This window comes from Ovis aries, chromosome 19, assembly GCF_016772045.2.
Source record: "Ovis aries strain OAR_USU_Benz2616 breed Rambouillet chromosome 19, ARS-UI_Ramb_v3.0, whole genome shotgun sequence".
Taxonomy (NCBI): Eukaryota; Metazoa; Chordata; class Mammalia; order Artiodactyla; family Bovidae; genus Ovis; species Ovis aries.
Genome location: NC_056072.1, coordinates 45,183,435 through 45,199,322, shown reverse-complemented (window position 1 = coordinate 45,199,322; position 15,888 = coordinate 45,183,435). Strand labels below are relative to the sequence as shown.

At 40.1% G+C, this 15,888-nt stretch overlaps 1 protein-coding gene across 9 annotated transcripts in view; it reads right to left on the bottom strand.

Moving 5' to 3' along the window:
• Positions 1–15,888, bottom strand: part of ERC2 (ELKS/RAB6-interacting/CAST family member 2) — a 1,001,656-nt gene that overhangs the window by 446,506 nt on the left and 539,262 nt on the right. For all 9 annotated transcript variants that reach the window (XM_060402360.1, XM_060402362.1, XM_060402364.1 and 6 more), the window contains one exon: positions 9,715–9,850. In XM_060402360.1, coding sequence (XP_060258343.1) covers positions 9,715–9,850 — 136 coding nt within the window. The remainder of the gene's footprint in view (positions 1–9,714; positions 9,851–15,888) is intronic.

Below are 15,888 nucleotides of genomic sequence, written 5' to 3'. Positions count from 1 at the left end.
TACCTTCCCCTTATCAATTTGTATTTCAGGGACCGAAGACACAAAAAAGAGATAATATTTTAAAAAGAACTCTAATCATCCTAAGTAACCTCCATCAAAGTGAATAAGATTAACATATTTTAGGAAGATTCCTTTTTCCAGCCCCCATTACCCCTCAAGCCCAGTTATCCAGAGCATTCAAGACTCTACTTCCATAATAACAGTGATTTCATGTGACAGATACATTATATTTCATTCAGCAGGATCTTCTGATTCTGACAAACATCCACTTTGCTGAGGACTGCTGGAGAGGCACTAATGGATTGAAACGTGAAAACTCTGCAGCAAAGAATAGTGAACGCCACTTTGTCTCCAAGGGGTAATTTAGTAGGTAGATTAGGCAACACTTGATTAAGGGTAAACCTCTCTTTTCCATAGAAATATACTCTGTTTGTACAGAGGGGCTATATGAAGTGGAGGATTAGGTCACAAATCCTCAGAAAAAAGCTGAAGACATTTCTCAGAAGAAATATGCAAGTTACTGCACATTTGGAGAAACAAGTAATACTTTATTGGGAGGAAAGAAGAAAAACTCCACATACAACAGTTTTATTTACATGATTTCACTTGGCTTCTTGGAACAGTGTAACAAACGGTGAGCTCCCCAATACACTGCACAGGATGCCTTGTCACCCTTGACAGTCTATGAGTTACTACAAAGAGGAACAACTTCAAGTCAAGGCTACTAGAAAGTGATTGTCAAATAAGATTTTCTGAGAATGCCTGCAGGGACCTGCTACAACAAAAGTCATTTTTTGGCTCGTGGGGGATTATAGTGTGAAAGAAAAACAAATGTCAAAATAAATCCCCAAGAAAAGAATGCACTTCTGTACTAACCCTGAGTCCCCTGGCCAATGTTCTGTGTCCTCCACAGACTTGCAAATACTTGAGTATTTTTCATCGTCTGAAACCCTGAACAGAGTCTGGAAATGTTGGATGAAGCTCAGTCCACATTTCAACGACGCGATGGAATTCATCCACAACTTAATGGAACTTCCCCATCTCTACCCATCAAGGTAGAAAATTACAAGACAAAAGAAATAAAGCAACTCATAGTATTCAAAAAATCATATTAAGTTCTAATGAAAATTTGAACAAATGTGGGTTTTCCTTTTAAACCTATCTTAGGATGACTTTTTTCATCTTTCCATATGTTGAACAAGACGGCTAAAATGGAGCTTTCCTAAATCACTCTACACCATGCCTATGGAACAGCCATGAAAAACTAGGAACTAAATAATCGTATTTTGACAATGATGAATCTCTTAACTCTGCTGGTCAGGTTTCTTCTAACAGCAGTACTTAGAAGTGTACATAACACATGAATATAGATCACAGTCAGAGTAACAATTTTAAGCTTAGGGAATTGAACTTAACTCAGTGACTTAGAGAGATGAACATATAGATATGAGGCTTAAAAATTGCTACTGACAACACACATGTTCCTCTGCATGGGGAGGGGGTGGGTGGGAAACTTAGCGAAGCTTGGGAACTTCATAATGAACTATACGTTTTGCTAAAAGTTACACATTTTTGAGGTTTATGTTGTTTGCTACACTTCCTCTGTGAGCTGATTCCAGTTCTAATTGGAGGAGCAAAGTAAAGGAAGTCTCATTGGAAAAAAGATACGGCTGAACAGAATTGCACAGACAGAAAAATAAAATTGTCTTTCTAGGTTTTTTTATTTATTTTTTAGAATTTTACTAAAAGGACAAGAATAAATGGGAACATTCACTTGCTTTTTAAACTGATCACACTTGGGTTTAACCACTGGCAGAGAAGAAACTTTACAGTTCCCTGGGAACCTATAATTTGGAAACGGAAGCATACAAGAACAGACTTTAGTTTTCAGGCAATAAATTGAAGAGAATTCTGCAGACATACAACAGAAAAGGAACATAAAATATTGGCGTGTGTATTTCTTAGAATGTTACTTCATTAACTCAATAAGCTGTATAGTGGAAAATGAAGCCAAAATCTACAAAGATGTCCACTGGGATTTCAAATTGGCATATTTACTCAGCAAGAAATAGCCAGAAGTTGTGGGCGGAGGAGTGGGTGGGAAATGCATCCCATTCTGGTAATGACGATTTAGTGGGAATCTCCGGCAAAACACCTTGTTGAAAAACGTCCATGCGGGCTCTAGTGGGACACACAGAAGCCCAAAGCCCCAAGGCCAGACATAAATATTATGCTCCATAATCTGTGTCCTGGGGAACAGTTCTAGAGAATTATACAAGAAAATCACGATCTTTCACATCTTACTTTCACAGACAATTCAACATAAACTTGAAAAATGTTTTAATTTTTCCTCCTTATTGCCCAAAATGTTTTTTTAATGCTTTATTGGAAACTTTCATTTACTGATGTGTTCTCTATATCTGTATTACTCATCAGCATAAAATAGTTGCAAAGGATTCGTTGCGTGATACTCCCATTGGTCACTGTCTTCTATATTTAAAAGCTCATTATCAGTCTCTCTGGGAGAAAGCTCTAATAACTGAACCTCACATAGACCAGGTACTCTGCTAGGCTGTTTCATAAACCTCATCTTATTTAACCCACCCATGGAGCCACAGAGTGTAATCCCCATTTACAGGTGAAAAAAGTGAGAGAGAAATTCTGCCTTACTCAAGGTCCTGCACTAAAAACAGGGCCACTATTTTAACACTGGAGAGTTCAACTCCATGGCTCTTTATCGCTCCCTTCCTGCCCTCTTTGCCAATTAGAACTTAAATTAAGAACACTCTCTATTCCTCTTTATTGTGGGTATCTCCTCCGAGGAACAATAATTCAAGCCACTCAAGATATTTTCCAATAACAACAACAAGGAAAAAAAAAAACATAAATACACTAAACTGCCATCTCTCTTCAATTGGTCAGGCTAAGCTAGTTAAGTGTACATTCTTAATCTCTACTTATACCACATGAAACCAGTGGGATCAGAGCATGAGGCTGTGCAATAGAGGCTGAAAACCAACACTCAATTCACCAGCACATGTGCTTCACTGGACCCACAGAATGCTTTAAAAAATTGAACCGATTTTCTAAAATCCATGGATTTCACATAAGATTTTATAGTTTTATGGCAATCAGAAGGGCCCTCAACCCTAACCCACCGTAGATATTTGGCAATATCTATTTAGCCAAAGTTTCGTGGTCCCAACTGCTTTCAATGAGGCATGAGTTCTGGAGTTCCCTACAGTCCCCGCCACTCTCAGTTACATCCATAGACTAAAGCTACTGCAGCTGCAATCTTTCATTATATTTATGTTATTGTTTTCCTTATAATAGAGAAATATTTTTCCAAACATTATCTCTTTGTAACAGATTGAATGACTGATCTCAATTCTTCACCCTTCCTTATATCGATTTCTTCACAATGTTCTCTTCTTGAACAGAGGATATTTCACCAAACCTTGACTATTAGCTTACCCATGTGCCTTGAAGTGGGGTGAAAAATCACTGTTAGTTTAAGACTAGGCCTTATGAGACATAGCACCTTTTGGCTTTCTGTCCTGCATCTCTGCTACTGTCATAGATAGTTTTCCTTGGGTTACTGATGCCCCTTCAGCCTGAGCATCAGAACAAACGCATGTGGAACAGAGCTGTCCAGCCACCCACAGACCTGAGTGAGCAACAGACGTACCCACCCTAGCTCACTCTGGAGGAGCTGACCTACTTTGTCTACCTAAAAATCTGTGAGAATAACTACTGATGCTTTAAAGTCACTGAGTTTGGGAGTGATTTGCTACACAGCATTATTATGGCACTTGCTAACTGATACATCTCTACCAAAAACTAAAAAAAAAGCTGCAAGAACCAGACATCATAAATTTTCTTACATGCAAACCTGTTTCTTATTTACATTAATAGTCTAGAGCCTGAAGGCACTTGAGCCTGCAATTCCTGCCATAAAACGATAAACTTAAGAACTAAAGAAGGGTGAGTTTGTAAAATCTTTCTTAATGACTGCATTTCTAGGTTTGACTGAAATGGTCCAGTTTTTGCTTCTCTCCTAGTTTGGATAATAAATAACATGGTCACTTTATCCACATTCAAATTTGTCTCTGATTCTCATACGAATTGGATGAATCTCTTCAATCTCTTTTTGGAGTCTGATCCAACAGCCATTACTGTCGCAGGCGGTACTTTTACCTAAGATTTTTTCTGGATATAATACCTATTTGGTTCAACAAAATCATGAAGTCAGGGTGTTGAAACATTACAAAATGCTGGTGTAGAATAAGCCAAGTTTCAGTTCATTTCAGTTCAGTCGCTTAGTTGTGTCCGACTCTTTGCAACCCCCTGAATCACAGCACGCCGGGCCTCCATGTCCATCATCAACTCCCGGAGTTCACTCAGACTCATGTCCATTGAGTCAGTGATGCTATCCAGCCATCTTATCCTCTATCGTCCCCATCTCCTCCTGACCCCAATCCCTCCCAGCATCAGAGTCTTTTCCAATGAGTCAACTCTTTGCATGAGGTGGCCAAAGTATTGGAGTTTCAGCTTTAGCATCAGTCCTTCTAAAGAACACCCAGGACTGATCTTTAGAATGGACTGGTCAGATCTCCTTGCAGTCCAAGGGACTCTCAAGAGTCTTCTCCAACACCACAGTTCAAAAGCATCAATTCTTCGGTGCTCAGCTTTCTTCACAGTACAACTCTCACAACCATACATGACCACTGGAAAGACCATAGCCTTGACTAGATGGACCGTTGTTGGCAAAGTAATGCTTTTGAATATGTTGAATATGCTTGATAGCTAAATATGCTGTCTAGGTTGGTCATAACTTTCCTTCCAAGGAGTAAACGTCTTTTAATTTCTTGGCTGCAATCACCATCTGCAGTGATTTTGGAGCCCCAAAAAATAAAGTCTGACATTCTTTCCACTGTTTCCCTGTCTATTTGCCATGGAGTGATGGGACTGGATGCCATGATCTTAGTTTTCTGAATGTTGAGCTTTAAGCCAACTTTTTCACTCTCCTCTTTCACTTTCATCAAGAGGCTTTTTAGTTCCTCTCCACTTTCTGCCATAAGGGTGGTGTCATCTGCATATCTGAGGTGATTGATATTTCTCCCAGCAATCTTGATTCCAGCTTGTGCTTCTTCCAGCCCAGCGTTTCTCATGATGTACTCTGCATAGAAGTTAAATAAGCAGGGTGACAATATCCAGCCTTGACGTACTCCTTTCCCCATCTGAAACAAGTCTGTTGTTCCATGTCCAGTTCTAACTGTTGCTTCCTGACCTGCATATAGGTTTCTCAAGAGGCAGGTCAGGTGCTCTGGTATTCCCATCTCTCTTAGAATTTTCCACAGTTTATTTTGATCCACACAGTCAAAGACTTTGGCATGGTCAATAAAGCAGAAATAGATGTTTTTCTGGAACTCTCTTGCTTTTTCGATGATCCAGCAAATGTTGGCAATTTGATCTCTGGTTCCTCTGCCTTTTCTAAAACCAGCTTGAACATCTGGAAGTTCATGGTTCATGCACTGCCGAAGCCTGGCTTGGAGAATTTTGAGCGTGACTTTACTAGCATGTGAGATGAGTGCAATTATGCGGTAATTTGAGCATTCTTTGGCATTGCCTTTCTTTGGGACTGGAATGAAAACTGACCTTTTCCAGTCCTGTGGCCACTGCTGAAAACTCAGCAATTTTTGGCTTAAAACTCAGCAAAAATTTGCTGGCATATTGAGTGCAGCACTTTCACAGCATCATCTTCCAGGATTTGAAATAGGTCAACTGGAATTCCACCACCTCCACTAGCTTTGTTCGTAGTGACGCTTTTTAAGGCCCACTTGACTTCACATTCCAGGATGTCTGGTGTGAGTGATCACACCATCGTGATTATCTGGGTCATGAAGATCTTTTTTGTACAGTTCTTCCGTGTATTCTTGCCACCTCTTCTTAATATCTTCTGCTTCTGTTAGGGCCATACCATTTCTGTCCTTTATCGAGCCCATCTTTGCATGAAATGTTCCCTTGTTATCTCTAATTTTCTTGAAGAAATCTCTAGTCTTTCCCATTCTGTTCTTTTCCTCTATTTCTTTGCATTGATCACTGAGGAAGTCTTTCTTATCTCTCCTTGCTGTTCTCTGGAACTCTGCATTCAGATGCTTATATCTTTCCTTTTCTCCTTTGCTTTTTGCTTCTCTTCTGTTCACAGCTCTTTGTAAGACCTCCCCAGACAGCCATTTTGCCTTTTTGCATTTCTTTTCCATGAGGATGGTCTTGATCCCTGTCTCCTATACAATGTCACGAACCTCCCTCCATAGTTCATCAGGCACTCTGTCTATCAGATCTAGTCCCTTAATTCTATTTCTCACTTCCACTGTATAGTCAGAAGGAATTTGATTTAGGTCATACCTGAATGGTCTAGTGGTTTTCCCTACTTTCTTCGATTTAAGTTTGAATTTGGCAATAAGGTGTTCATGATCTGAGCCACAGTCAAGTTTAGTAGATGCCAAACTTAGATCTACCAACCAGTCAACCAACCAGCCATCGAAACCAGATCCCAATTGATTGAAACTTAAAGGGATTAGCAGGCTAACTTATAAACAGGAAGTACCTAAAACAACAGTAAAACTGAAAAATCAAGTGCCCTCAGAAAGAAAAGTTCTGTCTACAGAAGGCAGTAATTACTGCATCTGAGTACATCTGCTTCACAATCCAGGAAAGTGGGAGTTTCACTCTATATTAACCTTAACCAGAGACATTTTCATCAAAATTAATCGTGATTACTTTTTATTGCATTTCATATGCTCTCCTTTATTTGGGGTGGTCAGGAATGCAACTAAGCAATTCCAGACCATGCTATCTTTTATGAATATGCCTATGAGGTAGTTATCAAGGCCCCTTATGAAAATATTGCTATACAAAAGTTCATGGGCCAAAACAAGACATTAATTTCCATAACTAGACATGTCCTTAGAAAAGAAAAAAATTACTATATATAGAAAAAACAGAAACTTTGATGCTCAACACATATCATAGCAGAACTGCACAAATAACCACACATATAATACATATTCTAAAATATGCTTCTTTTATCTTTTCCTATTTCATAACCTCTTATGGGAAAACTTGAATGAACTTTCTGACCAACCCAATATACAAACAGTCAATCACTAACACTTATTTTGAGCACAGTTTGTGCCAAGCACAGTTCTAAATTCTTTACATGCACTGACCCTTTAGTCCTCACAGTAACTCTGGGGTAGGTGCAATGATCATACCCATTTTACAGATGAAAAAACTGAGGCTTAGGGAAATAACCTGCTAAGAACATTCAGCTGGTGAATTCGGAAGCTTGATACTTAGGCATTCCAGCTCCAGAGTCAGCTAAGGAAGATAACAGCAACACTTAATCTCTGTGTCACCAGGACCAGCTGGTTCGTCATGTTTTGTGCTATGCAGCCTCTGTACATTCTCTGATAGCTCTCCTGCTTGGTGAGCCTGCCCTACTGCTCCATCCCTTCCATGTCAAACTAGCTCCAATCCCACCTGTTCCATGAAGTCTCTCTGCCACTCCAGTTTTTTTGTTTTTTTGTTTTTTGTTGTTTTGTTGTTTTTCTTTCCTCTCTTAATTAGAACTCTCACTACTTGAAGACAGTCAGATCTGGATTTGTGTCCCAACTCTGCCACTTACTAGCTGAATAATTTGGGGCCTCCTCCTCCTTCTCATATATCAAATGGGATAACAGTTAACTACCCCATACTACGGTTATAATGGATCTCTGTGATTTTATCTGCCCAGCATTCCTTCTGAGCAGAACCCTCTTTTGTGTGAGGGATTACCTGTCCTCAGTCTCAGACCATGTGACTTGGGTGAGGTTAACCCTTTTTCTCTAGACTCCAGGTAACCATATAACTTGATCATGGCCTGGCCAGTTTATTCATTCTATCTGCCTTCGGATTTCTGCTAGAACTACTCAGAAAGAACCTTTCTCCTCCCCCTGGGGTGACTGCACTCGTAGAATGTAGGCTGAATGCTGGTAGCCATAGTTGGCATCACTGTGGAACAGCCTTCCTGAGAATCAAGGCAACCAAGAGCAGAGCACGCCTGTGAGTAGAATGAAGACAGATTCCTGATGCTATTGTTTCAGCACCTTCATGTTATAAGATCTGGGGTCTATTTCTGGAATTTTCAGTTTACTGAGCCAACAGAGTCCCTTTTGTCTTCTTAGTTCAACTTGTTGTGTTCCTATGACTTGGAAATAAGAGTCCCAACAAACCCAGCTGACAGAACCAAAGACAGCACAATACACAGCATACTGAAAAGTTAATAAATGGGATCCACTACTTCTGCTGTTTCTCTCCATTTGTTTCTTCAAGGCAGGAAGACTTGTAGTCTCCATGTCTACCACTTACTAGGATGCTACTTCATACCTTTTCCGAGACTCTACTATTACCATATATAAAATCACCAACATTACTCTAAGGCATGGATAAGAATACACATCTGACAAGGCAATACAGTTCTGCAAATTTTAGTTATTATCTCAATTTGTAGGTTCTAATATAACATCTCATATGATTCATAGGAGAACTAACACCCAAAACCCCGAGACTGATTTCTCAAAAACATTGAGGAAGCCATGGATTAAAATAAACTACTAGTCCATCCAAAGATGATCCCATGAGGGAACAAAGGACTTGATGCTACTATCATGATACCCAAATCAGGCATCAATGTAAAGGGGTTTGATTGACATCATCAGGGCACCTCCAGAATACAGAGAAAAAAGAAACTAATATTGACTATGTAACCACCTTGTGACATGTTCTATGCAAGACATTTCCTTGTATTTCCTACTCTGGAATAATTACTTATTTCTCTTTCGGTCAATTAAAAAAGAGAATTATGAGTACATACTGAAATTATCTAACTTCTTCTATCTCCAAGGAGGAAACCTAATATATAACTAGAGAAAGACACTAATTAATAAGCAGAATTTAACATGAACTCCAGCCAACTCGAACTTGAACTGCTCTGTTTAAAGGCACACTGGAATAAATAAAGGAACTTCAAAGCAAATGCCCTGTTTTAGCTTGAATGTTTTATTGAGCACATGGGAAGAGCTCTTTCGCCAAAAACAGGGATGGCTAATGAGGAAAAATTGGTGTTTTCAGTCGGCCAGTTGGTTTCTGAGATAGGGCCATCCATTCAGAGATAACTATATTCCACAGAAAAGACAGAATAATGATCAGAGCCTTGGAGTTTTGAACCAAAACAAAACCAGTTCTGTAAAATGTCTGAAATCAGTTTGATGCATCCTCTTCCAAATACCTTCGGTGATAACACCCATACATTTCACTCCTGACACCAAAACAAGTTCAATACAATTCTAAAAGGAAGATATTTCTGTTTCAAGCTTCTTGCCAGCTCTATAACTACAGCCCTTACCTTTTAAGGTGAGGCACAGGAACCAAGAGACTGTGTGCAGATTGAGCAAGTTCCACCATAACCTGCCTTTCTTGGGCACTATTTTGAAAATTATGCTCCGTACTCAGAAAGACCTACTGGGTTCCCTGGGAGTAGACGGTTAGTGCAGGACTTAGAGCAAAGGTACGTCCACCATTTCCATGCCTGCTTTCCCACAGCAAAGAGTATATTTTGGAGGGAGTTGATCTCCAATTATTTAAGGGTTAAGAGGAGAAGGCTGGACTCACCTGCAAATGCTGAGAGTTGTCAGCCATGCTATCCTCTCGCCTGCGGACTTCTTCCAGTAACTGGGCGTTCTTCTTTTTTTCCAACTGTTGATTGTGCTTCAGGTTAGCCACCTTCTTGTTCTGATCCTTCATATGCCTGAGAAAAGTCAGCACAGCTTGGTTAAATTCAGCCATTGGAAGATAATGTGTTATCGTAATAGAAGTACCCAGTATAGAATATTTTGATATGTGTTCAGGAAAATTCAGGACTTCAAAACATTCCATTCATTCAACCACAAATATGTCTGAAGCACCCACTTAACACCAGGTGCCAGAATGGCAGTGAGGCTGCTGTGGTGAACGGGACAGGTATAGTCTTCACCCTCCTCATGGAGTAGAAGTCCAGTGGGGAGAGACAGACAAGTACCAAGAACACACAACTTGAGTTTCCATATGTTGAAGGAAATAAATAGCATGCTGTAAGAGATGATGATGTGATTATATGTGGACAAGCGGTATGGTGGGGGAAGGACTGCAGTCACTGTGGTCAGGGAAACCTCCTAAGGAAACAAGACTATGGGTGAGACTCAAAGGAGCCAACCCAGGAGACACTAGTGGAGGAGCCCCTTAGGTAGAGAGAACAGCAGGTGTTATTCCCAAGGCAGGAAAGAACCCAGTTACTTCTATCAACTGGAAGGCTATAGTGAAGCTAGTCTAGGCAAGACGGAGGGACAGGGAGTAGGAAGGTCCAGGGTCGGGGAAGAAATAAGATAGGAAATGGAGTTGCAAAGGTAGGCGGGACTCAGGCCACACAGAGGGCCCTGTGGTCTGTGATGAGGGCATTTACCTTCTTCTAAGTGGTTGCTGTTCTAATTACTATTATTCTTTTGGATCATGTTCCTATTTTGAAATCATAATCTATTACTTTGATTTTAAAATAATAATTACAAGGCTCCAATCAAATACACTGTCATCACTTAGCTCAAGCAGAGTAACACTTTGGCTAATCACCGTGTTAAATAAAGCCTGAGTGGTTGGAATAAAGGTTCTTAATGAATCTGTAGGATTTCAAAGTGAAAATCATAAAGCGATCAAGTGAATAAAAGACTAAGGATAGAAGACAGTTTTCTTAAAAAAAAAAAAAAAAGGTGTGTATGTTGGAGGGAGTTACAGACTTCATGTGGACTATTTCACCAGCAGCATTTAGCAAAACATTCCACAGATTAAGGCAACCATGTCGACAGCAGCTCCCATAAATCTAATCCAACGCGTGAGGAGACAGGAGGGCAGTACAGAGCGCTCAGGAGCAGTGATTCCAAAAGAGGAGAGCCCTGGAGCAGAGTCACTTGGGGGTCCCCGGTAATCCTTCTGTGACCTCTCCCCAGCACTGCTAGGTCAGCCACTGTTACTGAGCCCTGACTTCCAACAGAAGGGTACTGAGAACCACTGCTCTTGCAAACTTATGGATGAGATGAGAATTAGATGATAAACAGCAAACATGTCCAGATGAAACAATAACCAGGTGGTAGCCCCGCTCAACAAAAACCCCTTATTTCTAGTCCTTATGAAATTATATACTTCCCTACACCCTCCAATGCCAAGAAAATGAAGTTCAAGAGAATTGTTTATTAAGCTGAGAAATCTATTAGAAATCTTGCTAATAAAAATATTCTGAACACTTTGGCTCTTTACAAATATTTACAGAACCAACTGAAGCAGTGATTTAAATACTCCTGGTGGCACGTATTAAGGGGATAAAAGGTGAGGTGGAATAATCATCCTCTTACTCATTATTTGGACTGGATAACCACTGTCTGATATTTCTCATTTTTAGTGAATATAGTATTACATACCTATGAAGCTATGAACTAAGTGTCCACACTAATCTACTTTTAGAAGACTGTCTTTTGGTTACTATGTAGGTGTTAAGAACGACCTCTTGCTTCCTAATTGAACAAGAATATAGAGGTTTCAAAGTTCACACTAAGCCAGGGGAAGCACATTTTCTTGTTGCATAGGAAGTAAGATCAGTAACAGAATGCGATGGAGAGGTCCATAACACTAGTGAGACTGTTCAATTAGAGAACATCTTTATAACCAAATCCTTTTTTATTACTTTAAAATCTACACTTATATAGAATTAATTGCTAAATATTTCCCCTGCAAGTACCACGGTTAAATACAATAGATTATTATTACAAACATCATTGGCACTGTTAAAAAACTCCCACATAGTTCTTGAAGCAGTTTGAACATATTAGACCTTATCTCCTGGGATGCTGCAGTGGTTTTTTCAATCCAAAAAGAAAAAAAGCATTCAAAACCCACACATCTCTGAAAGCTTTCCTAAATTAAGAATGAGTAGCTAGGAAAAAAGAGAAACTAAAGTTTGGACTCTGTGATGGAGGCCGATCATCAAATTCTCCAACCATTCCTTCAAAGACTGACTGACTTAGGACTCCAGTGATTAGTAACGTTGGGTTTTGAATGGCACTGCTTAGGATTTGGGCCTCATAGATCAGTGCAGAGTAAGGTGATAAAAATGACCATTCTGTCTCTGTACACATGAACATCAAGGGATACATATACAGTATGCAAACTCCTTGACAGGAGTGCTATGGTTTTCAAATGTATTTCTACAGGTAGAAGTCTTTCATAGATTGAAATTTTCCTTGAAAGTTTAAAGTGGAAGGAAAAATTGCTCTGCCAGAAGTAGGATTGAGATAAGGAGTGGAGTGGGGTAGGAACAGCTGATCAGCACCTCATCTACTAGACACTCTCTTTTTCAGGTGCCCCTCAGGGATGCCGTAAGTTTGTGAAGCACACGTCAGAAACAGCAATTTACAGGGTAGGAGGAGAGAGAGGGAGGCAGGTGGGTAAGTCATGAAATCAAAAAATTTGAGATCCCTTGAAGAAGAGTAACTGTACCCACAGAAGCTCACTGGACTTATCATAGTGATTTTTACTACCAATAAATTTGACATTTCCAAGGATATAGATTTGTAAGAGACGTATCAGTCCTTTTACCACCTGCAGGAGTAAATTCACACTGCATAAATCAGGTTAAACTCAGTACAGATCTCAACTGTCTCTAAATTTAAGAAGGTAGAGTCCCTGGGGGTGCAGATGACAAAGCCCTTGGGCAATATTGCCTCAGAGGACAGTGTCAATGACACCCATTTTTCAAACTCCCACCCACTAGGCACCCTGGCATGCCAAGGCCCTGCCAGAAACTGACCTACTCTATGTTCTAGAAAAATATGTGGTTTTTTTGGAGTGAAATTTTTCTGCAAAGAAACATCATTAAAATATATTCAAGACACAATGTTTCTTCAAAAAAGCAGTTATTGGATCCAGTGGTGAATAGAGGTTAGTGGGAGAGTCCAGTGATAGGAGCGCCAAAGAATGGATTCTTTTGAACTGTGGTGTTGGAGAAGACTCTTGAGAGTCCCTTGGACTGCAAGGAGATGCAACCAGTCCATTCTGAAGGAGATCAGCCCTGGGATTTCTTTGGAAGGAATGATGCTAAAGCTGAAACTCCAGTACTTTGGCCACCTCATGTGAAGAGTTGACTCATTGGAAAAGACTCTGATGCTGGGAGGGATTGGGGGCAGGAGGAGAAGGGGACGACAGAGGATGAGATGGCTGGATGGCATCACGGACTCGATGGACGTGAGTCTGAGTGAACTCCGGGAGTTGGTGATGGACAGGGAGGCCTGGGAGGGCCCCCCAATTCATGGGGTCGCAAAGAGTTGGACATGACTGAACAACTGAACTGAACCGAACAGTGATAGGGTCAGTTTTCTGTGTTCACCTTAAATTGACCAGTTTCATAAAGCAAGTCACATCAATTTTCAAAATTAAAAAGTCAGCACTTTTAAAATTCCAACAGGTATCCAGATCAACAATGGCTACCATATACAGCATGCTTGGGGCTGGTGCATGGGGATGACCCACAGAGATGTTATGGGGAGGGAGGTGGGAGGGGGGTTCATGTTTGGGAACACATGTAAGAATTAAATATTTTAAAATTAAAAAAAAGAATTAAAGTAACTTAACCCACATTAAAAAAAAAAAACAAACTCCTCTGGCGTTTGTTAGCTATAGTACTTCTTTAGGGCTTACTGAATGCCTAGTAGTGGAAGTTATCTTTGTATAAGTTTACGTGTTAAATCCAGTCTGCCGTAAATTCCTACAAGGCAGAATAACTTTGCGTATAGTAAACTTTAGTAAACACTTAAAAAAAAAAAAAAGAAAGAATGTCTGACATTTCTCCAAAGATAGCATATAGATGGCCAACAGGCATAAGAGAAGATGTTAAAAATGCAAATGGTCATCATGAAAATGTCTACAAATAACAAAGGCTGGAGAGTGTGTGGTGAAAAGGGGATCCTCTTACTCTGATAGCTGGAATGGAAATTGGTACAGTCGCTATGGAAAACATTATGAAGGTTCCTCGGAAAACTAAAATCAGAGTTGCCATATGATCCTCCAATCTCACTCCTGGGCATATATCCAGAGAAAACTATAATTTGAAAAGACACATGCACCCTAAAGTTCACTGCCCATTTACAATAGCCAAGACCTGGAAGCAACCTAAAAATCTAAAAGCCTATACGTACACACACACACCACACAGGTACACAAACACATACACAACAGAATGCTGCTGCTGCTGCTGCTGAGTCGCTTCAGTCGTGTCCGACTCTGTGCGACCCCATAGACGGCAGCCCACCAGGCTCCCTCATCCTTGGGATTCTCCAGGCAAAAACACTGGAGTGGGTTGCCATTTCCTTCTCCAAAGCATGAAAGTGAAAAGTGAAAGTGAAGTTGCTCAGTCGTGTTCAACTCTCAGCGATCGCATGGACTGCAGCCCACCAGTCTCCTCCATCCATGGGATTTTCCAGGCAAGAGTACTGGAGTGGGGGGCCATTGCCTTCTCCGCAACAGACTACTACTCAGCCATAAACAAAAATAGAATAATGTCATCTGCATCAACAGGGGTGAACCTAGAGATTATCATACTAAGTATAGTCAGTCAGATAGAGAAAGACATTTGTTATACCCTATGCTGCTGCTGCTGCTGCTAAGTCGCTTCAGTCGTATCCGACTCTGTGCAACCCCATAGATGGCAGCCCACCAGGCTCCGTCGTCCCTGGGATTCTCCAGGCAAGAACACTGGAGTGGGTTGCCATTTCCTTCTCCAATGCATGAAAGTAAAAAGAGAAAGTGAAGTCACTCAGTCCTTAGCGACCCCATGGACTGTAGCCTACCAGGCTCCTCTGTCCATGGGATTTACCAGGCAAGAGTACTGGAGTGGGTTGCCATTGCCTTCTCCGTTATACCCTATAATATCACTTAAATGTGGAATCTAAAATATGACACAAAGGAACTTATCTATCAAACAAAAACAGACTCGCAGACATAAAGAACAGACTTATGGTTGCCACAAGGAAGATGGGGAGGGGTGGACTGGGAGTTTGGGATTAGCAGATGCTAACTATTATATAGAGAATTGATAAACAACAAGGTCCTTTTACATAGCACAGGGAAATATATTCAATAGCCCATGATAAACCATAATGGAAAAGAAAACATAAAAGGAATATATATATATATATATATGTGTGTGTGTGTGTGTGTGTGTGTGTGTGTGTGTGTCTGTGTCTGTGTCTGTGTCTGTGTATATAACTGAATAACCTTGCTATACAGCAGAAATTAATATAACATTGTGAACTAACTCTATCTTAAATAAAATACATTTTTTAAAAAGGAATGAAAGTCAGAGAGGACAGAATCCTGCTATTCTCACTAAAATAGTCCATCCAATTACAATAAAAGTATTCTCTAACTTGCTGTTGAGAGAGCATCATACTTTCAAAAATACTCATTTGACTGAATGAATGCTTGCATTGATATCATTGTCACTTCTCTATGTTAATATATATTTAATTGATACAGTAATAATGTTTGAATTTAGAAACCATGTGAAATACTTTCAAAAACCTTACACCTTCTCTGACACTCAAAGTAAATACTACTTTCACCAGGTGTGAGATCTCTTTCATTTATTTAAACTTTTAGGATTTTAAGTTCTCCTCCCTTTAATACCATATTTTTCCCACTTATCAGACTGTCAGGGCTTAGCATCTCTCTTCTTTTTCATTCTTCCCAAAGGAAAGGAAACTGTTCTCT